The 17159-nt window shown below is 28.0% G+C and overlaps 1 protein-coding gene across 1 annotated transcript; it reads right to left on the bottom strand.

Annotated features, from left to right (window-relative positions):
• Positions 1-91: 91 nt before the first annotated feature.
• LOC125070048 (sialin-like) lies at positions 92-16756 on the bottom strand. Its single transcript, XM_047679720.1, has 7 exons — positions 16574-16756; positions 5752-5878; positions 3681-3774; positions 2081-2320; positions 1701-2006; positions 969-1490; positions 92-889 (listed from the first exon to the last, which is right to left on the bottom strand). Exons 1-7 carry the CDS (start codon positions 16599-16601, stop codon positions 647-649), a joined length of 1560 nt encoding a protein of 519 aa, XP_047535676.1. The 5' UTR covers positions 16602-16756; the 3' UTR covers positions 92-646.
• Positions 16757-17159: the final 403 nt, after the last annotated feature.

Below are 17159 nucleotides of genomic sequence, written 5' to 3'. Positions count from 1 at the left end.
CATCTAAACTCTTATGTAAAATCTGATAATTCTAGTTACAAAATAAAAGTCAATTTATTATGATTAAATTTTATATATTATAATGTTTTGAATAACGTATAGTCACATAATAAAACTAAAATAAACAAACTAATGAATTTAATTACACAAAATTATATTTGTAAATTTATTTGATTTAATAAAGGACTTAAATAATGTCATGTAAATGTATACGTCCTCATTTATAAAACCTACTTGATGATAACCTAATAAATATTGGTAAAAAATTAAACTGAAACGAGTAGGTACTAATATACATAACATTTTTGGTAAAAACATCACAGTTACAAATTTTTTAATCAATATTCATTAGGCACATTAGGTATTGGAAATCATGTAAAATTATTCGATTTGAAACATTTAAAAATGCATAGTCTTATAAATATTATTATCTATTAATATCGTCTAACGATTATAATTTATTTATACATCTTATATAGGAAAATACTCAGTTCAATATCTGACACAATAATTAAATAATTCGTTAATAATGTCTAGTAAAGTAGTCAGATCCTTTTCATATAACTAAAATTTTAAGATACACCTAAAAGTAATAAATAGTCATTTAAGTGTTTTCTTACAATTAGACTACTTGATATGGTAAAATTTATGTCCGGGTGGTTATACTAGTAGGCATTTCTTTTAAATCTCTTATTTGACCGTTCTTAGAAGCTTCATTCATATCATTAGCATCATCAGTTTTGGTCTTCCCTTTACTTTCATTTTTTCCGCTTTCAGAAAAATTCCAATCTTGAATATTACCAGTACCGAACAAAATAAAGAATATTGCAGAAACTACATATACTGATGCTCCTACAAAGAAGACGGGACGCCACTGATCGAAACTATCCTGTAAAATTAGAAAAATATATAATTCAGCACTTTCGTTATTGCCAACGTTCTAATAATAACTACGTTTGAATATTTACCCCAGTCCTTGTGAAATACGCTGTTATCATTGGTGTGAAGAAACCAGAGGTACTTCCTATGAAATTAGCAATTCCATAAAGAGTTCCGGCAAAGTTAGGCGCTAAATCTTGATGATTTTGAAGATTTGTCAGAGTAGCTGCTCCATTAAAACCCATCGACATAGTTATCATTGCGACTGATAAAGCAGTTGAACATCCAGTGTACATGAGTAACACAAGAAGTACTCCAGGCAATACGTGTGAGAAAAGACAGAAGAATTTTCTTATAACAGTTGTTGTCATAAGTTTCTTCGCTAGTATGCAGTCTCCAACAGCTCCGAATATAGTGGCCATGAAAAGTCTAGCAAGGTAGGGAAGAGCAGATATAACACCAGCTGCTGTTAGTTCAAAGCCGAGAACGCTGGATACGAATTTTGGTCCAACTGTCATAATAAAATACAACCCCCAAAGATTTCCGAAATGTAGTATAACCATGGCTAAAAACGGAAACGACGTACAAATACTCTTGAATGGAGGAAGACCCTGAAACAACAGTATATGAATTCAATTAAAAGATATATACAATATTTTCGTTTTAGTAATTTTATTATTAAAGATAATAATTGATATTTTAAATTTATTCGCAAATAACAAACAAGTGTACGTTTACGTTATTTAAACATGACTCGGTCATTGAATAACACTTATATGTGAAACTATTATCTACAATGCAAATAAGAAATTTAAACTAACCTTCGATTTCTTAATCTTGTCACCCAGAGCATCTAAGATATATTTCCTTTCTGATATTGATATTCTAGGGTGCTCAGTAGGTGTATCGGCTACAAGATACCACCAAAAACCGCACCAAATAAACGTTAATGCTGCTGGTACGTAAAATGCAGAGGGCCATCCATATCTTTCCAATAAAGGACCTGTGAGTGACCAAGTGACAACTGTCCCCAAAGTTCCTCCCATAAGCGCACTTATAAATTTTCCTTTTTCTTCTGGCGGTGCCCATCGCGCTACTAAAACATGAAGGGCAGGATACATGAAACCCTGCACGAAAGCATACCATTAATATCAATGCTAAATTAATATAATGTAATTAGTAATTGTCGTGTTTTATATACCCCAGCAAATCCAAGAAAGAATCGTACTATCACGAGAGCGATGTAATTGAGTCTAGCGGCAGCTGGACTGATTACAGTTAGCAGCGCACTCATAATCGATGTCGCCAATATTACATATCGCGGGCCCCATCGCTCAGCTGCCATTCCACCGACTAGTGAGGTGATAGGGTAACACCAGAAGTAAGATCCGAGAATCATTGCCTGCTGATCTTTAGACCAATTAAACGATCCACCCTGTATCTGCAATTTATATAAAATGAACATTTTAATATAGATAAGTTTTTTTGTTATGATATGTGATAAGTGGTCAGCACTGTTCATAGAAAATGGCGCTGTAAGAAATACTATCTATTTTACGTCGCCAATGCGCCACCAACCTTGGGAAAGCACAAAGCACAAATCCCTACCACCAAGTAAGTATATTTATAACCACATTATATTCGAATTCGTTAACTCAATGTTAATCACATTTTCTTATTGATAGTTAAAGTAAAAACTACCAACGAATAGTTTTATTTCCATCAAAAACCTTGAGTCAAAACAAAGGTGTAATTTCAGACGGTATTGAACATTGAATATGAAATATTACCAATCAATTGAATACATCGAGCCATTTATTTTATGTTATAACCTTTTATTATTCATGGTAACCATAATGTTAATAAATGTAAACAAACTAAAAGTATAAAACTTTGTTTAAAAAACTAATTTATGAAAAATTATATTTGATTATTATTACTATATATTTTAAAAATAAATGATTGAAAATGGATCATTTGCTACGAAACTTAATATACTATAACCACAATATATGACTGTGCTATAAACAAAAATTACAATTATATGTCTACTAAAATGTTTTTACTGAAGCAAAGCGGAACGGAGATGTGCGAATAATGGTATCGATAATATGGTATTGGATATAAACTAAACATTATTATGTTTCTCCCCTACCTAGGCGTGCTTTGGTGGATACGAGTATCATAATATTTTAACTTCAACTTCAGCACCAAATATATCGTTAATTATTCCAAAAGTTAAATTTATATATGCGTTTTCTCAACCCTGCATCAATAGTAAATTGATAGAGAAATCTAAATATTGACTAAAAGCCTAATACAAATGTTAAACACTATACAAGGTTAGAAGTAGACATAAATTGTCATATGTTTTTTCATGACTAATATATTACGACGTAATAATTTATGTGATTTATGAAATTTGATATTTAAAATAATTCAAAAGTATATTTCATAAATTCGATTAAAAAACCATTCATTCTGATTTAAGTAAGACAGTAGAATAATTTTAGGTATAACTTTAATATTAAATGTTTAATTCGTTCAGATTTTTTCTGTCTCAATTTCTGAAGCGGTTAACATTATATTTATTTTCAATTTATCGTCAACGACTTAAAGATGGGGCTGACCACACACAGATTGACGCGCCTGACATAAAATAATCAATATTATCGAGTATTATACTCGGACTTAAAAAATACAACTGCTTTTTAACGAATCTGTCACCGATAGAAGTTTATGCACGCAATATTAATGTACTGTGGAATTTTAATTTAATTGATACAAATATTCAAACCTACCTGTCTTGGAGCCTCTTTGATTTCAGCTATATCTACATGTCGTAACGAATCGTTAAGTACCCCCTTTGGATCTGGAGAGCATTGATTTCGTATCCTGTGTGACAAACAATACACATTTTCAAATTTATAAAAGAATCAAGCTATAATATTTTCATTGCAACTAACATGAAAAATCAACATATGTGAATAAACAGTATTATGGATATGTTCAAGATGATATCATAGTATTAAAATAAACTATTTCATGAGAAGACATTTGTTATGTGATGTTTCACACAGCTCGTTAGCTGTGTGAAAAAGCTAACACAACAACACACACACACAAACAACTAAAGGATTAGGAGGCCCTTAGGAGGAATAAGGAGGCCCGGTAGTCATAGCCAGGTTTCATTTTCGAACAATCACTTATTATGTACTTGCATTTATAAAAGCATAGCTACATGTAACTTTGTATAAAATTTAATTATTTTTCCTGTATAGATTTTAAAAAAGATATTCTCATGTTAAATATTTGAAAAATATATATATATATATATATTATCGTACATAAAAGAGTACCTATAAACGTTTACAAATATTCGTAACATAAGGTGTGTCGTGCAGTATTCGAAATTCGAATATAATCATTTCTGAAAATCTGAAACATTTGTGAGTTGTTATGTTCGAACCTTTTTTTTCATTTCTTTCTTTAACGAATTATTTTATAAATAACACAAAAGCTCGTCAATAGATACCAAACAAAAAAAACGTTTGACGATAAAAAGGTGAACGTAAAGAAAAAGCTGTACTGTTTTATTTTTGTCTATTTAGATACATGTAAATAAAATAGCAGCTATTGTTGCAAGCAATTCCATAATTGATCTAGAAAGCGAAGGAGCATCAATCTCATTAAAGTTCTCATAGGCCATTGCTTTTTGCATTTAAACTGGATTAACTAGTTTAACAATTACTTGCACATACAAACATGACTTTGTGGTGACGACTGGATTCCTCTTATAATTCTGTATCACATTTTTCTAACCAGTACTTAAATTCAATGAAAACAAATACATCAAATTTTGAGGAAATTGTAATAGTGACGACATCCCTTAATATTATATTTCCCGCCCGTATTTTATCTCCGTGATAATTTACATCAATTTTCTTATTTTAGGATAATTATTACTAGCTAATTCCTGGCATGTATTGCTATGCATCTTTTTTTTTACTTAAAACAATAATACTATTCTACAATATTATGTAAACGTTCATTTTATAACTCAGTTTATAAACCATATGCCAAGTGACAACAACAACTATCTAGGAATGCATACGGCATAAACAGAGAAACATTGAATTCTATATCCATTAACTCGACTATATTACTCTGTAATAAATAAAAACTTCACATAAATCTCATTGAAAATTTTTAAATCCCTAGAAACGCCATATAAAACGTAATTTTATAATGGAAATAAAGATTTAAAACAGTTTTTCAAGTCGTGACAAATATGATAACAATTATTGCAAGAATTTTATTTATACACAAAAAAAATGTTGTACAGAATGTTTGATATGTGAAGAGATATTGTACAATTATTTTAATAGATTATATGAAACAACGTTATTGCACAATAAAACTATAAATTAATGATGATCGAGTGAACGAAACTTATAATAAAAAAAATATTCTATTACATATTAACTATAAGGAACTTGTTCGTTTATGTTTTATATAAAAGAGAAAAATATTTATTAATTTTGTATAAAATCTTACTATACGTCAGTTATATTATACAAATATAGAAAATTCAACGTTTTATGCATAACTACAACCGACAAACAAAAAAGGTATTCCTGGTTATTCGAGGAAATATAAAATAAATTCATTGGCATAAAATCGTCTTGTTTACGAATAGCCGCAGCTAACGGTTATTTTCATAACGATAATTTTATTAATTTCCTCGAGCACTACATACAACATGAGGACAACTTTACTTTCTAAAATAGGGATCTAAGTTTAGATTTAATCGTCACAAACGGGTCTTAGGTACGCTACAAAAATGTGAGCAAACTATTAAATGCTACTTACGAGATATTTTTAGCTGGCTGTGGCACCATCGCGATCAGGTTCAGGCTCATGTTGACACGCAGCATGTATACTACCCAACAGCTCGTAAATATCATTATCCAGAGATTCACTCTCACTGGGACAATATCTGAAACCAAACGATGCATTCAAGTGAACATAAAATAATATCTTCAGATAAATATTACTTTTAAAACATTGTAACCTAATATCACATTTAGGAAATTTCTATAAATCGCATTATCTTCTTTGGTCGCAACATCGTGAGAAAAAGACATGAACATAGACTTGGAAAATAACCATTTTTAATGTCGACAAAATTCTTAAACACTAAACATGTATGTGAGTATTATCGTAACTAATATGTGCATTTTTTCCATAGTTTATTTATAATATAAATTATTGAAAACATAATTATAAACACTCCGTGGGAAACCGGAAAACTTCTTTTCTTTTAAGATCGGTTAAATTATTCGTAGAAAATACGAAAGACGGAATATTAATGAATGTATCGATGCGGATGCTTTGAACTGGGGACCTTTTGATCTAAAGCCATCTAAGCTAGCCACTAGACTAATGGTGAAAGATATATATTAGGAAAGAGTTCGCTCTCGTTTAATTCTTTTCTTCCTGTAACTCTACATGCCAACGACCCTTATAATAAGCGTATATAAACAAACGAAATATCAATTTTATTTTTTCCAATTTTATTCAAGCATAATTTATACAAACATTACCGGCACCTGGCTTTACATCATAGGATGTAATAAAATTATATTATAAAAGCACGTAAATTATACCTATCAGAATAAATATTATAATTTCATAAATTTCATTAATCCTTAAATTACTCAAAATATGTAAAAACGCGTCAAACTCGTTCGTCAGGTATTCGTTTACATATATCCATATGTATTGACTTTTTGTAGATAAAATATTTCTAGATAAAAATATCATATCAAATAAATATTCATTTACGTTTGTACTGTAACAGAGCCCGCATTAACTTGTCAATATGAAACGAATAATTTATATATTTTTTTTCTTCATATTAATTTAAAAATAGAATATTAATAGTTTCTCATCTCTGTGATCATACTTTTTTATTCTAGCAACGTTTATTCAACCGCAAGTGATTGCATTATTTTTTATTGGTTACGAATAAAGCGATGAACGCAAGATATGGTTTTGACGTTGTAAAATATTATTTAAATTTATTTATTTGAAAACGACATTTTTGAAAATTACTTTTAATTACCTCATTTTATTTAAACATATTTTTTGTAACATAAGAAGAAATTATAACGGTTGTTTTTTTTAATTATCAAAGTCGAACAGGCTTGAAATAAAAAATGATTAATAAAATTTGTACTAATGAAAAATAATAATTTTATATACATTTTTAATTGTTTTTTTTTTTATATTAGATATAAGCGTTAACAAATAAAGAGAAGGAATTGTGCCGCTTTTCATTCTAGCACTTTTTATTTAAAATTTATAAATCTCAAAAAAACTAACATTAAGAGGACTACAAGAGCTAAGTGCCCTTGAGAATCGCACGCACACACTTACAAAATCGACAAAAACGGCAAGCCCGTGTACTAAGGGTTAAGCGAGGTAACGAGATTACGCCCAAATATTCTAATAGATGGCGCCAAACCGAGCGACGTAAGATCAATCATAAATCTCATAAAAAATAGATAGGACAACAGAATTATTTTTATTTCTTTCGATGTTAGTTAACAAATGATTATGAAATAAAACTGATTCAATTAAACTTACAATATTTTTATTTATATTTTGTATACAATAAAATAGACAGTTAGTTTTAACCTTTTTTTTCTATTATTTATATTATTATACCACAATTAGTTCTTATACTAAATATTGAAACATACCAATTTTTAACATTTTATAAAAGTTTAATGATCTATTTATATAATAAAATCGTAAGTGTTCGAAATCTGTAGTGTAGTGACCGTGGGGTAACATATAGCGTAGTATTTGTTCGTTTTATTAATATTGGTTCATAAAGAAAAAATATATATTAAATTAAAAAAAAAAAAATCTAAATATTTACTAAAAAAGAAGTTGTCAATTCGGTTTGGTTGAATCATTGATGAATGAAAGGTTAATCATAATAGGTTTAATCATAAATCTCATAAAAATAGATAGGATATTAGAATTATTTGTATTGCTTTTGACTGTTATTCGAAAATGATTAAAAAATAAAACTGATTTAATTAAACTTAAAATATTTTTATTTATATTTAGTACTACAAAAAAAAAACATTTAGTGTTAATTTTTTTTAAAAAATTTTTATTTAATTTCACTTGTATGTATTAATGTTATTACATATGTCCTGGAATCTTGGAATAAATATTACACCCACTTTCAGCTAAAAGTTGGCACACATATTTAATCTCGATGACAATGCACGATTCATGAATTGCTGCTATATTCAATCCAATATGGCGGACGTTACAAAAAAATTTAAATTTATGAATTACGTACAAATGACACTTCTAAATATTCTAGTTCTCTGGTTCACAACAATTAAATTTTTTTTGTTACGACTTTACTTTTTTTTTATTATTATTAAAATTAGTTCATACATAACTTTAATTCTTATTATAAACAATCGATAAAATTAAACTCTTACGCAATATAAATAGCTTCCGTGTTATTGTTTTTGACTTTCTTTATTCTGTAAAAAATAAATATATGTTAGTAATTACATTTTTATTAATTATAAAATTATGTATTTAAAAAATATGTATCTTAATATGTCATAGTAGTTATAATGAAAAAAAAATGCTTCGAGTTCATGGGGATCGAATGTAGTCACTTGATCCCCATGAAAGTCAATTGATGTTTTCCTTCCTTTGACCAAATACTCTATCGTAATTATTAAGAATTGCTCGAAAAATCTGATTATATGCGAACTGATTGCACATTTTTCTAATAGATGTTTTCAATATTCAAAATTTATAAAAAAAAAAATATGTTTACTAATTAAATACTCTTACCTTTTAATATCATTCATATGTATGTTCGGCGCTTGATTTATATAAACGTTTTTTAGTTTTCCTCACGCGTTTCACTTTATTTCCCATATTTACACAATTAAAATTTATAACAAAAAATATTATTAAAAATCAAATGCCTAATTACTACTACACTATTTTAACTTAATATATTTATTTACAAGAAAGAATAAAATTTATTATAAGAAAACATGAAACAATGAATTTACAATTAAAATTACAAAAAAATATCTCGTAACGTAATGAATGATGCGGCGAAAAGATCGACACGTCTGTATAGCATCAGGCCTCGGCCGGCATTGTCTGTACACGGCGTTTACGCACACATGCGTACGCATTTTGTTCGAAAATAAGAATATCGGATTTAAAAAAAATCTATTGATTTTACTAAAAAAGTGAAACCGAGGTTAAATAGTATATTGCTTGTAGAATAATCTGACAAAAAACCAGAATTATGGAACGTATATAAGTATAGTTATTATTGATTAAAAGATCTTTTTAGAGGTAACTTTGTGATTTTTTTCTATCGTACCAAATTAATTACATCATGTTTTCAAAATAACAAATACTTAGCATGTATCCTGAAGATTATCATATATTTTTTTCATTTGGTTTACTGCATTGGATCATATACTTTTTTGCATTATAAAACTTGCATTTAGCTCATGTAGTCCCCTTAACATTTTTTTTTCTACACAAAAAATTTTTCCTTATCAAAAATACATTAAGTAACGTATTTATTTGCAAACATTTTCTGTATATAAAAGTGACAAAATGCCCAAGAATCTTAGTCGATAATTGTGGGGTCCGGTCCAAATTTGTTTTTATAATAATGCATCTAGTATTCGGTGAATGAAAGCTTTGAAATCTAATTAATCCTCAAAAAGCAGAGAAGTCTTTAGACTTTTTAGTTGAACATATAATAGCTGCTACTTACTTAGTACATCCTATAAATAAAATTACCGTCTGAACTGATTACTTTGCAATTTGCAATAGAACTTTAAGAATACATTTTGGTAACACGTGTACTTTATTTTTTTTGTTTTGTTGGAAAAACGCTTTACTTGTTTCCCCTACGTGCCCAGAACACCGCGGCGACTTCGACGCGCCGAGTGCGCTTCGGTTCACCGGGGATATCCCCTATAAAACCAGCGGTATCCTCTCCGTCACACACGGCGGGCGCCACGAGATCGCTTTCGCATGCTACCGTGACACCCTGAACCCTTAATGCCTCAATGCCATAAATGAAAAGTTTATGTGTTTACCTTTTTTAATCAAACAGGGGTTTCACAAAGAACAAATTATATATTAAAGCCTCTTTATATCCTGTAAAAACATATAAGATAAATGTTTATTAGTATGTGGTTCCTAAACAAGCCTGATATAACCTTACTTCACAGGCGGATGTAATTTATTACGTATCATAATCACTATCACAAAATGTTTCATGACTCTTTAAGTAAGGTTTTTTTTTTAGATAAGTAAATTTAAACTTTTAATATCGTAATGTTTAGCAAAAACTCGGTACTTCCCAAACCGAAGTGACTTCATAGTTTATAGATTTTGATAATCAATAAAAACAACCATGACTTTGACCACGATACATACATATGGTGTACAATTGGTTTCTACATAGGTAATTAATTAATATAATTATTATTATGCTTACACGACAAAGCTAGTATGAATTATATAAAGGATTAGACGTTTCAATTGTTTAGATTTGTTATTTTAACATTTTTAATTAATTCCTACATGCGTGGAGAATTATTACTATCTGCTATTATATAAACGAAATACCACTGACTCATCACGAGATCTCCGAAATAAATAGAATCAATCATGTATTTTAATGGGTATTTTAAATATAGTCATCCATATTAACGTAGTTGTCACTAATGGCTTTGTACAAATACTTACATTTTGGTTAAATGCTTTATCAATATTGGATAACAAATAGATTATAACAAATAAAATAAATATTAAATATAATACCTTGAAATGTTTAAATAACGACGCAACTGGCAAATTAGTCTACTCCTCTTTAATTATAGCCACATTATAGTTCTCGACAGTGACGAAAAGTGTTGGGAAATCCAGTTGGAATTTTGAGGTTTCAGCATAGAATTACTCTTGGAAGTGTATTTAAAAAAACGATTAGTGTTTTTTTTACCGAATTTGGTTCAGATTTAATAATATGTAACAATAATGATGGATGATGACCATGACTTGCCATCTTCTGGTTGTTTTAATTTTGGTAGGCTATATTTAATATTTAAGCTAAATTTGTAATGTTACTTTTTCTTAGGCTTCAATTTAATTAGTTTTCGACACATTCAGATAAAATTATCATTTGATATGCAGGCTGAGTAGGCTTAAGCCTTGGGCGGCAAAAAGGAACAGACAATATACTCATACGCGGTTAAAAAAAACGCATAAGGTATGTGTAACGAAAAAAATAACAATTTTACAAATGGTGTTCTTAGTTTGACTATCATGTAAAAATTCATACACATTTATTAATTCAACTTTATTTATTTCTATTAAGAACATATATTTAAGGATTTATTATGATTCTATAGTCTTGACAAACAATAGCAATCTTCTTGGTAGGTAAATTAATTATTTTACGATGTGCAACCTCACGCCGCCGTACGACTATAAACTCGTACTCGAGAAACATTATGAGTTGACATTATGTCGATCATCCAAGCGAGCCTAATCGTTTTTGATAATATCACATGCTTAGAAATTTTATAAAACATGACAAGACTGATGACGTATTACGTAATAATCATCCACTTTTTTTAATGTTTAACACTAGAGGATATATATAGCTTTAGGATTATTTTGTATCATGAACAATAATTCTTATAATCCAAGAGCCGTCAGTTTTGGATTCATGTAAATAGCCTTGTACTATGTATATTGTATATATATGATAAATAGTTCAAAATATAATATAAAGATAAAATAACGAATGTGTTCGACTATTTAAAATAATGTTTGAATTAAAAGAAACTTTTATTTGAGTTTGATTTGGTCTAATTATTTAAATTATTATTTTTACATCGTAAGTATTATTTGATAAAACATATAATTTTGATGCATATTTTGAAATAATATAACACTTAAAAACACAACCGGAAGTGTCGTAATATTTCAGCTTGCAATACTAATTAATTGATTATGTACTTACACAAAATTATTTAAGAACCTCGTCCAGATGATAGGATATTTATAATGTCTATCGAGAAAAATCATTTGCAATATTATTACAAATATAAATTATAGTTTTTAGATTAGTTTTAAGAATAATGTTTTTTCCTGATTGAAAGTTAAAATCCTTTGATTTTGTTTTTTTTTTCTTTTAATAGAACTGATTGTAATTTTTTAGAAAGCTTAATATATAACGCATACACAATTTAAATAAAAATATTAATAAAATTATTTGGTCTAGCGATTTATTCGGACATTAATAAAATTATAATAAAAAAATATTTAAATCGGTTTTTATAAATAATTATTTAGTGAACTTTAACGTAAAATCCCGCGTTCATACATATGTATTTAGTATTACAGATGACCAAATATGTATTTTGAATTGATTTTCCTCTTAGTCCACTTATACCAAATATTCCATGTATTTATCATATCGTCTACATTGATATTTCTTTAGAATAAATAACTGGTTCAATTCTAGTATTTGCTCATTACCGTAATAACATAATTAGACATACCAATTACATTATATAATAACACAATTAGACTTAGCAATTACATTACAATTTTATTATACCAAAAATTCACGTAGTTTTGACTCAAGTCATCTTAATTCGTATATATTATGTACATACTTGTATATATATTTAAAAAAGAAGAAAATATTCATCTAATACTAAACCTAAAACAAAATAATGCGTGATATTTGTAATCTAATTTTGATGAGATGAGTTATTGAATCCGAGAGCGAACCCATACAAATTTGGACAAAAATTAATTCATCAATCCTGTTCCTATTTTCATGTTACATACTTTGTCTGTCAATAATTACCTAATGCTGGTATATTAAAGTTAAAAATATAATATTTAAATAACAATAAGTACAAAGTTCTTCTTAGAGAATTTAAAAATATATTTTTATTTGGTTTCGAAACTGAATAATATGTACTTTATTAAATTTTAGAACGTTATTTAAATATAAAATATAATCAATCAAAATAAAATATTTAATCTGAATATAATATAATAAATTAGTTCGTCTATTATTGGTCGTGTCTTTCTAAATAACTTGATTGATTAAATTTATACAAGTATTTGTTTTATCGTGAAGATGAGTCAAAACTATACTGTTACTAGGATGTCTTATGTGACACGGTGTCAATGGGTCAAGTTATAAATCATTTTTATTATTTTTATATTTTCGTGTTTTGCTAGTAACTGTGTATTATGCTTTCACTTATCGAATGAAAAATCTGGTATTGACAGATTTTGGCATTTGTTTTAAAAATACAAAGCCACACACCACACAGCCTAATTAATAAAAAAAAAAAATTCTGTCATGAAATGGGATACAATTAAAAGTATATATATACCACAGATGATGTTGCTTTTATACATGTAAAGTAAATAACAAAAGTCAAATTACCCGGAACGTTATTTTTCAGGAAATAGCTATAGAAATCGTACATTGAATGTCATGGCGTTTGATAGGATGACCTCGAGTGAACGCATTTATACGAATAACATAAAACCAAAATGACCGTTACAATACTTGCTAAAATAACAGTTATACAACGATATAATATTTCTACTATTTGCATTTATATATAACCCTTTAAATTCCGTAATTAAAGTTCACGGAATTTAAATGAAATTAAATGTATCTAATATTATTTATTTTAATTTTTTGGTAAACAACTGATACTTATACACTTTTTTAATTTCTTAATTATAACTCTTTTGTATTCCAGTAAAACAGACCAAAGAGATCTGGACCTAATACTACAGCTATTAAACAACTAATTAACAGGTTGAAACCCGTATTGGCCCAGTATCATACTAGAAATAATCTTCAACCAAAGATCGTGATATGAAATCCGAACAATTCCATCTGAATTTTCACGTGATTAATTTGTTTATAATTCGCATGCTGCATTTGTCGAATGAAATTCTGTATGCATGTTACCATGTATTTCACCAACTTGCGCTGAAGATGGTATGTAACTTTACTTTTCTTTTGAAGAAAAAAGGAAGATAAATTACAGCTAAGAAAACATAGGTGGAAATAAGCCTCCTGTTTCTTGGAGGAAAAGAAAAAGTACCTATACCAAATAATATTTTATAATTTATAAAACTTATTTGATTCGTTGAATGTGGCTTTTCGTGCCTAAACATACAAGTACATATACATTATTTCATCTTGAATTTAATAAATTAAATAAAAAGTAATCGGTCACATAACCACATCGTGTTCTCAGATAAAAATCCTATAAAATCACGTCCGCAAAACGCCTAGGTAATTGAAATTTTCTTTTATCGTTTGCATTCCTTAGCATCAACATCGCGCTGGTATTTGATAACACCGGAAAAAAAGTAAACACAAAACATCGTTGGTTATAAACTGCCACAAATGTCAGCAATGTCACATGAGTACAGTTAACATAAACTTATTTTATCTGTGAAAACAAAAATATTAAAAGTAACTCTAAACTTTTATTTGATGTTTAATAAGAACCTACAATACACTCAAAATATTTTGCTCCATTCAACAATACGTGTATTGTTATTCAAAACATGTACAATGCAAGTAAAAGTATCATGTCACAGATACCGTGTGGCAATTTTAAAACACTATGGCAAATATTTAAAATATGTATGCCTTTGAATTACAATACCATTCCATTGTTATAATAAAAATGTTTCCTAAATATCATATCAAGTCTAATGGTTTATTCTTTAAAAAGTACATCATAGAACATTCATCATCATCATTCATTCATTTTAAATATTATTCATTGTGTATTCAGTTTAGTTTTTAGTCTTGTTAAGTTACTATTTACACTTTATATTGATTATTACGACGGAGTTCATGAGACATAGCCTTCTCTAACATAGCCTTTTGTAACTAATCAAAGACAATGAGATTTAGAAGGTAATTTTACTATATTTTACCAATATGATATATTGCAAACACATACATAGGTACTCAACAAATCTAAGCAAATCAATTTGAACTTTAGCTCTAAGGATACATATATAGAACATAATACCATATATATAAAGTATATAAACATTTATAGTAGGTGACTGTAAATATATATTATATTTCTAAGAAAAATTAAATAAAAATGATATACTATGAAAACTAAAATAAAATATGTTTTATTACATAACTAATGGCGTTTTTTGGTACATAAAACAATAAAACCATTGAAAATATATCTTTAAATCATACAAACGACCAACAACGTGTCTAAAATATCTAACAATAGCTTATCCATTTCGTTTTTTAAAAGCATTATTTGTATTACTTTAATATAATTTAAATTTTATTGACAGTTATTTACTGACTTCGTTCCCACAGTTACGTACATTCCTTATTTAGAATATTATTTTTGAAAGACATGAAATAAATTTATATAAACATAAGTTTACGGTTATTTTCTCTAAAATAGTTTCGTCTCGAGAATACACTTTCATTCTAACAAATACTTACTTCGCATTTGTGGCAAACCTATCAAACTCTCAAGTTGAAATAAAGAGAAGTACTTAATTTCATGTGTTTATTAAGTAAAATGTACATTTATGTAAATACATTTTAATAATAGCTTTAACCATAGCTTGTACCAATTTAACGGATAATCAATAAAAATAAATAAATATAGGGACTTTTTTTACTATATTCTATGTTTCACATTTTCAAGGACTGTATACAGAATACACGTTAGCTCAGTAATTGTTATTATGTTTGAAGACGTTTACTGGACTAGAAAGTATTTAATAAGGTTAAATAAGTACGAAATTGTTTAATTCATACAAACAAAAGCTAAGTTAACGGTACGGCTACTGACGTAGTGCTTATTTAAAACATAGGAATAGCTATAATAGTTTTCTATATGTAAGCGTTAGTTTCAATAGTTCCAATTTCAACCCATATCATACAAAATTATAGTTTTACAGGATTACTTGAGTCGGTGTAGGTAGCTTGGAGAGTTAATATTAAGTTTAATTTATGAAGGTACATCATTTTTATTAAAGGTATGACAGTAATTACTAGTAATAAACTAAGACTGAAACTACTTAAATTGACAAACATTACAATGAACTGTCACCATGTTTCATAAAAATATTGTTAGGAATTATTAGATTTTCGTACTTGGTACTTATTTTTAAGATTTTCATATTATGATAAAAAACGAATATTGAATGATAAAAAATACATATTCTAAAAGATAGGCCCGAGTATCAATTGTGAATTTAAAAACAGTTTAATATTATTTTTATTATTTCAATTATTTATTCAAGAACTTTGAATAAATAGGAACATAATTTATTCATAAGCAATAAAAGCCTCTCCTATAAAAGTAATTGACCTTTATAAAAATAGTAGGATTAAACCGGTAATTATTACTAAGAAAATAAAAGGGATAAAAAACAGATACTGCACTATTAACATATTTTTATATAAAAATAAAATATACATTTTTTATAACGAAAAAAACCAAAACTTATTGTTACAATTTATAAATGAGGGTGAGAAAATTTAAAAACTCACCAATAATCTTCAAATTTATCACAGGCATTGTAACTCGAAATGAAACTTAATTTTCAATAAAAAAAATCTCGAAACAGAAGAAATCACTTCATAGTGCGTACATTCTAGCTAGGACTGTTAACCGCGTGGACTGCTCACAGGCAAGTGTGATGTTTGCAGACGCAGCGCGGCCGTCGGTTACGTCGGCGACATAATAACAGAACAACAGTAACCAGTCGCAGAATAGTCGCAAGATCTAATATTCCACGTTTCCGTTGTTTTGCGTACTAAACTGTCGCGTCGATTAGTGTTCAATGAAGCTCATTAAAAATAACGTTAGTTAGTTTATCGTAATAAGTTTTGCGATGCATAGTAATTTCTTGTAGTAAAATTATACTAACTAAAATAATTATGTTTTACTTACATTGCAACTACCTTGCTGGTCTAGAACTTAGGTTAAAATTCCATGTCGGACTAATAAAATGTTTCGTATTTGATATTGTGTTAAGAAATTATGAGTTGCAGTCCGATGATAGGGCTTTGGCATTGAAACACCTTAAATCTGTTCAGTCTTGCCTTTAGTCATTTCATCGGATTATGTGAGTGG

This window comes from Vanessa atalanta, chromosome 16, assembly GCF_905147765.1.
Source record: "Vanessa atalanta chromosome 16, ilVanAtal1.2, whole genome shotgun sequence".
Taxonomy (NCBI): domain Eukaryota; kingdom Metazoa; phylum Arthropoda; class Insecta; order Lepidoptera; family Nymphalidae; genus Vanessa; species Vanessa atalanta.
Note: the sequence above shows the minus strand (reverse complement) of the source record. Positions and strands in the feature narration are given on the sequence as shown.

Bases quoted from the DNA above. Each gene is read 5' to 3' on its own strand.
- LOC125070048 (XM_047679720.1), bottom strand. From the start codon at position 16,601: ATGCCTGTGATAAATTTGAAGATTATTG. The intron at 3,775-5,751 runs GTAAGTAGCATT...TTTGTCACACAG, and splicing joins CAGCCAGCTAAAAATATCTC to GATACGAAATCAATGCTCTC. The intron at 1,491-1,700 runs GTTAGTTTAAAT...CTGTTGTTTCAG, and splicing joins ACAAGATTAAGAAATCGAAG to GGTCTTCCTCCATTCAAGAG.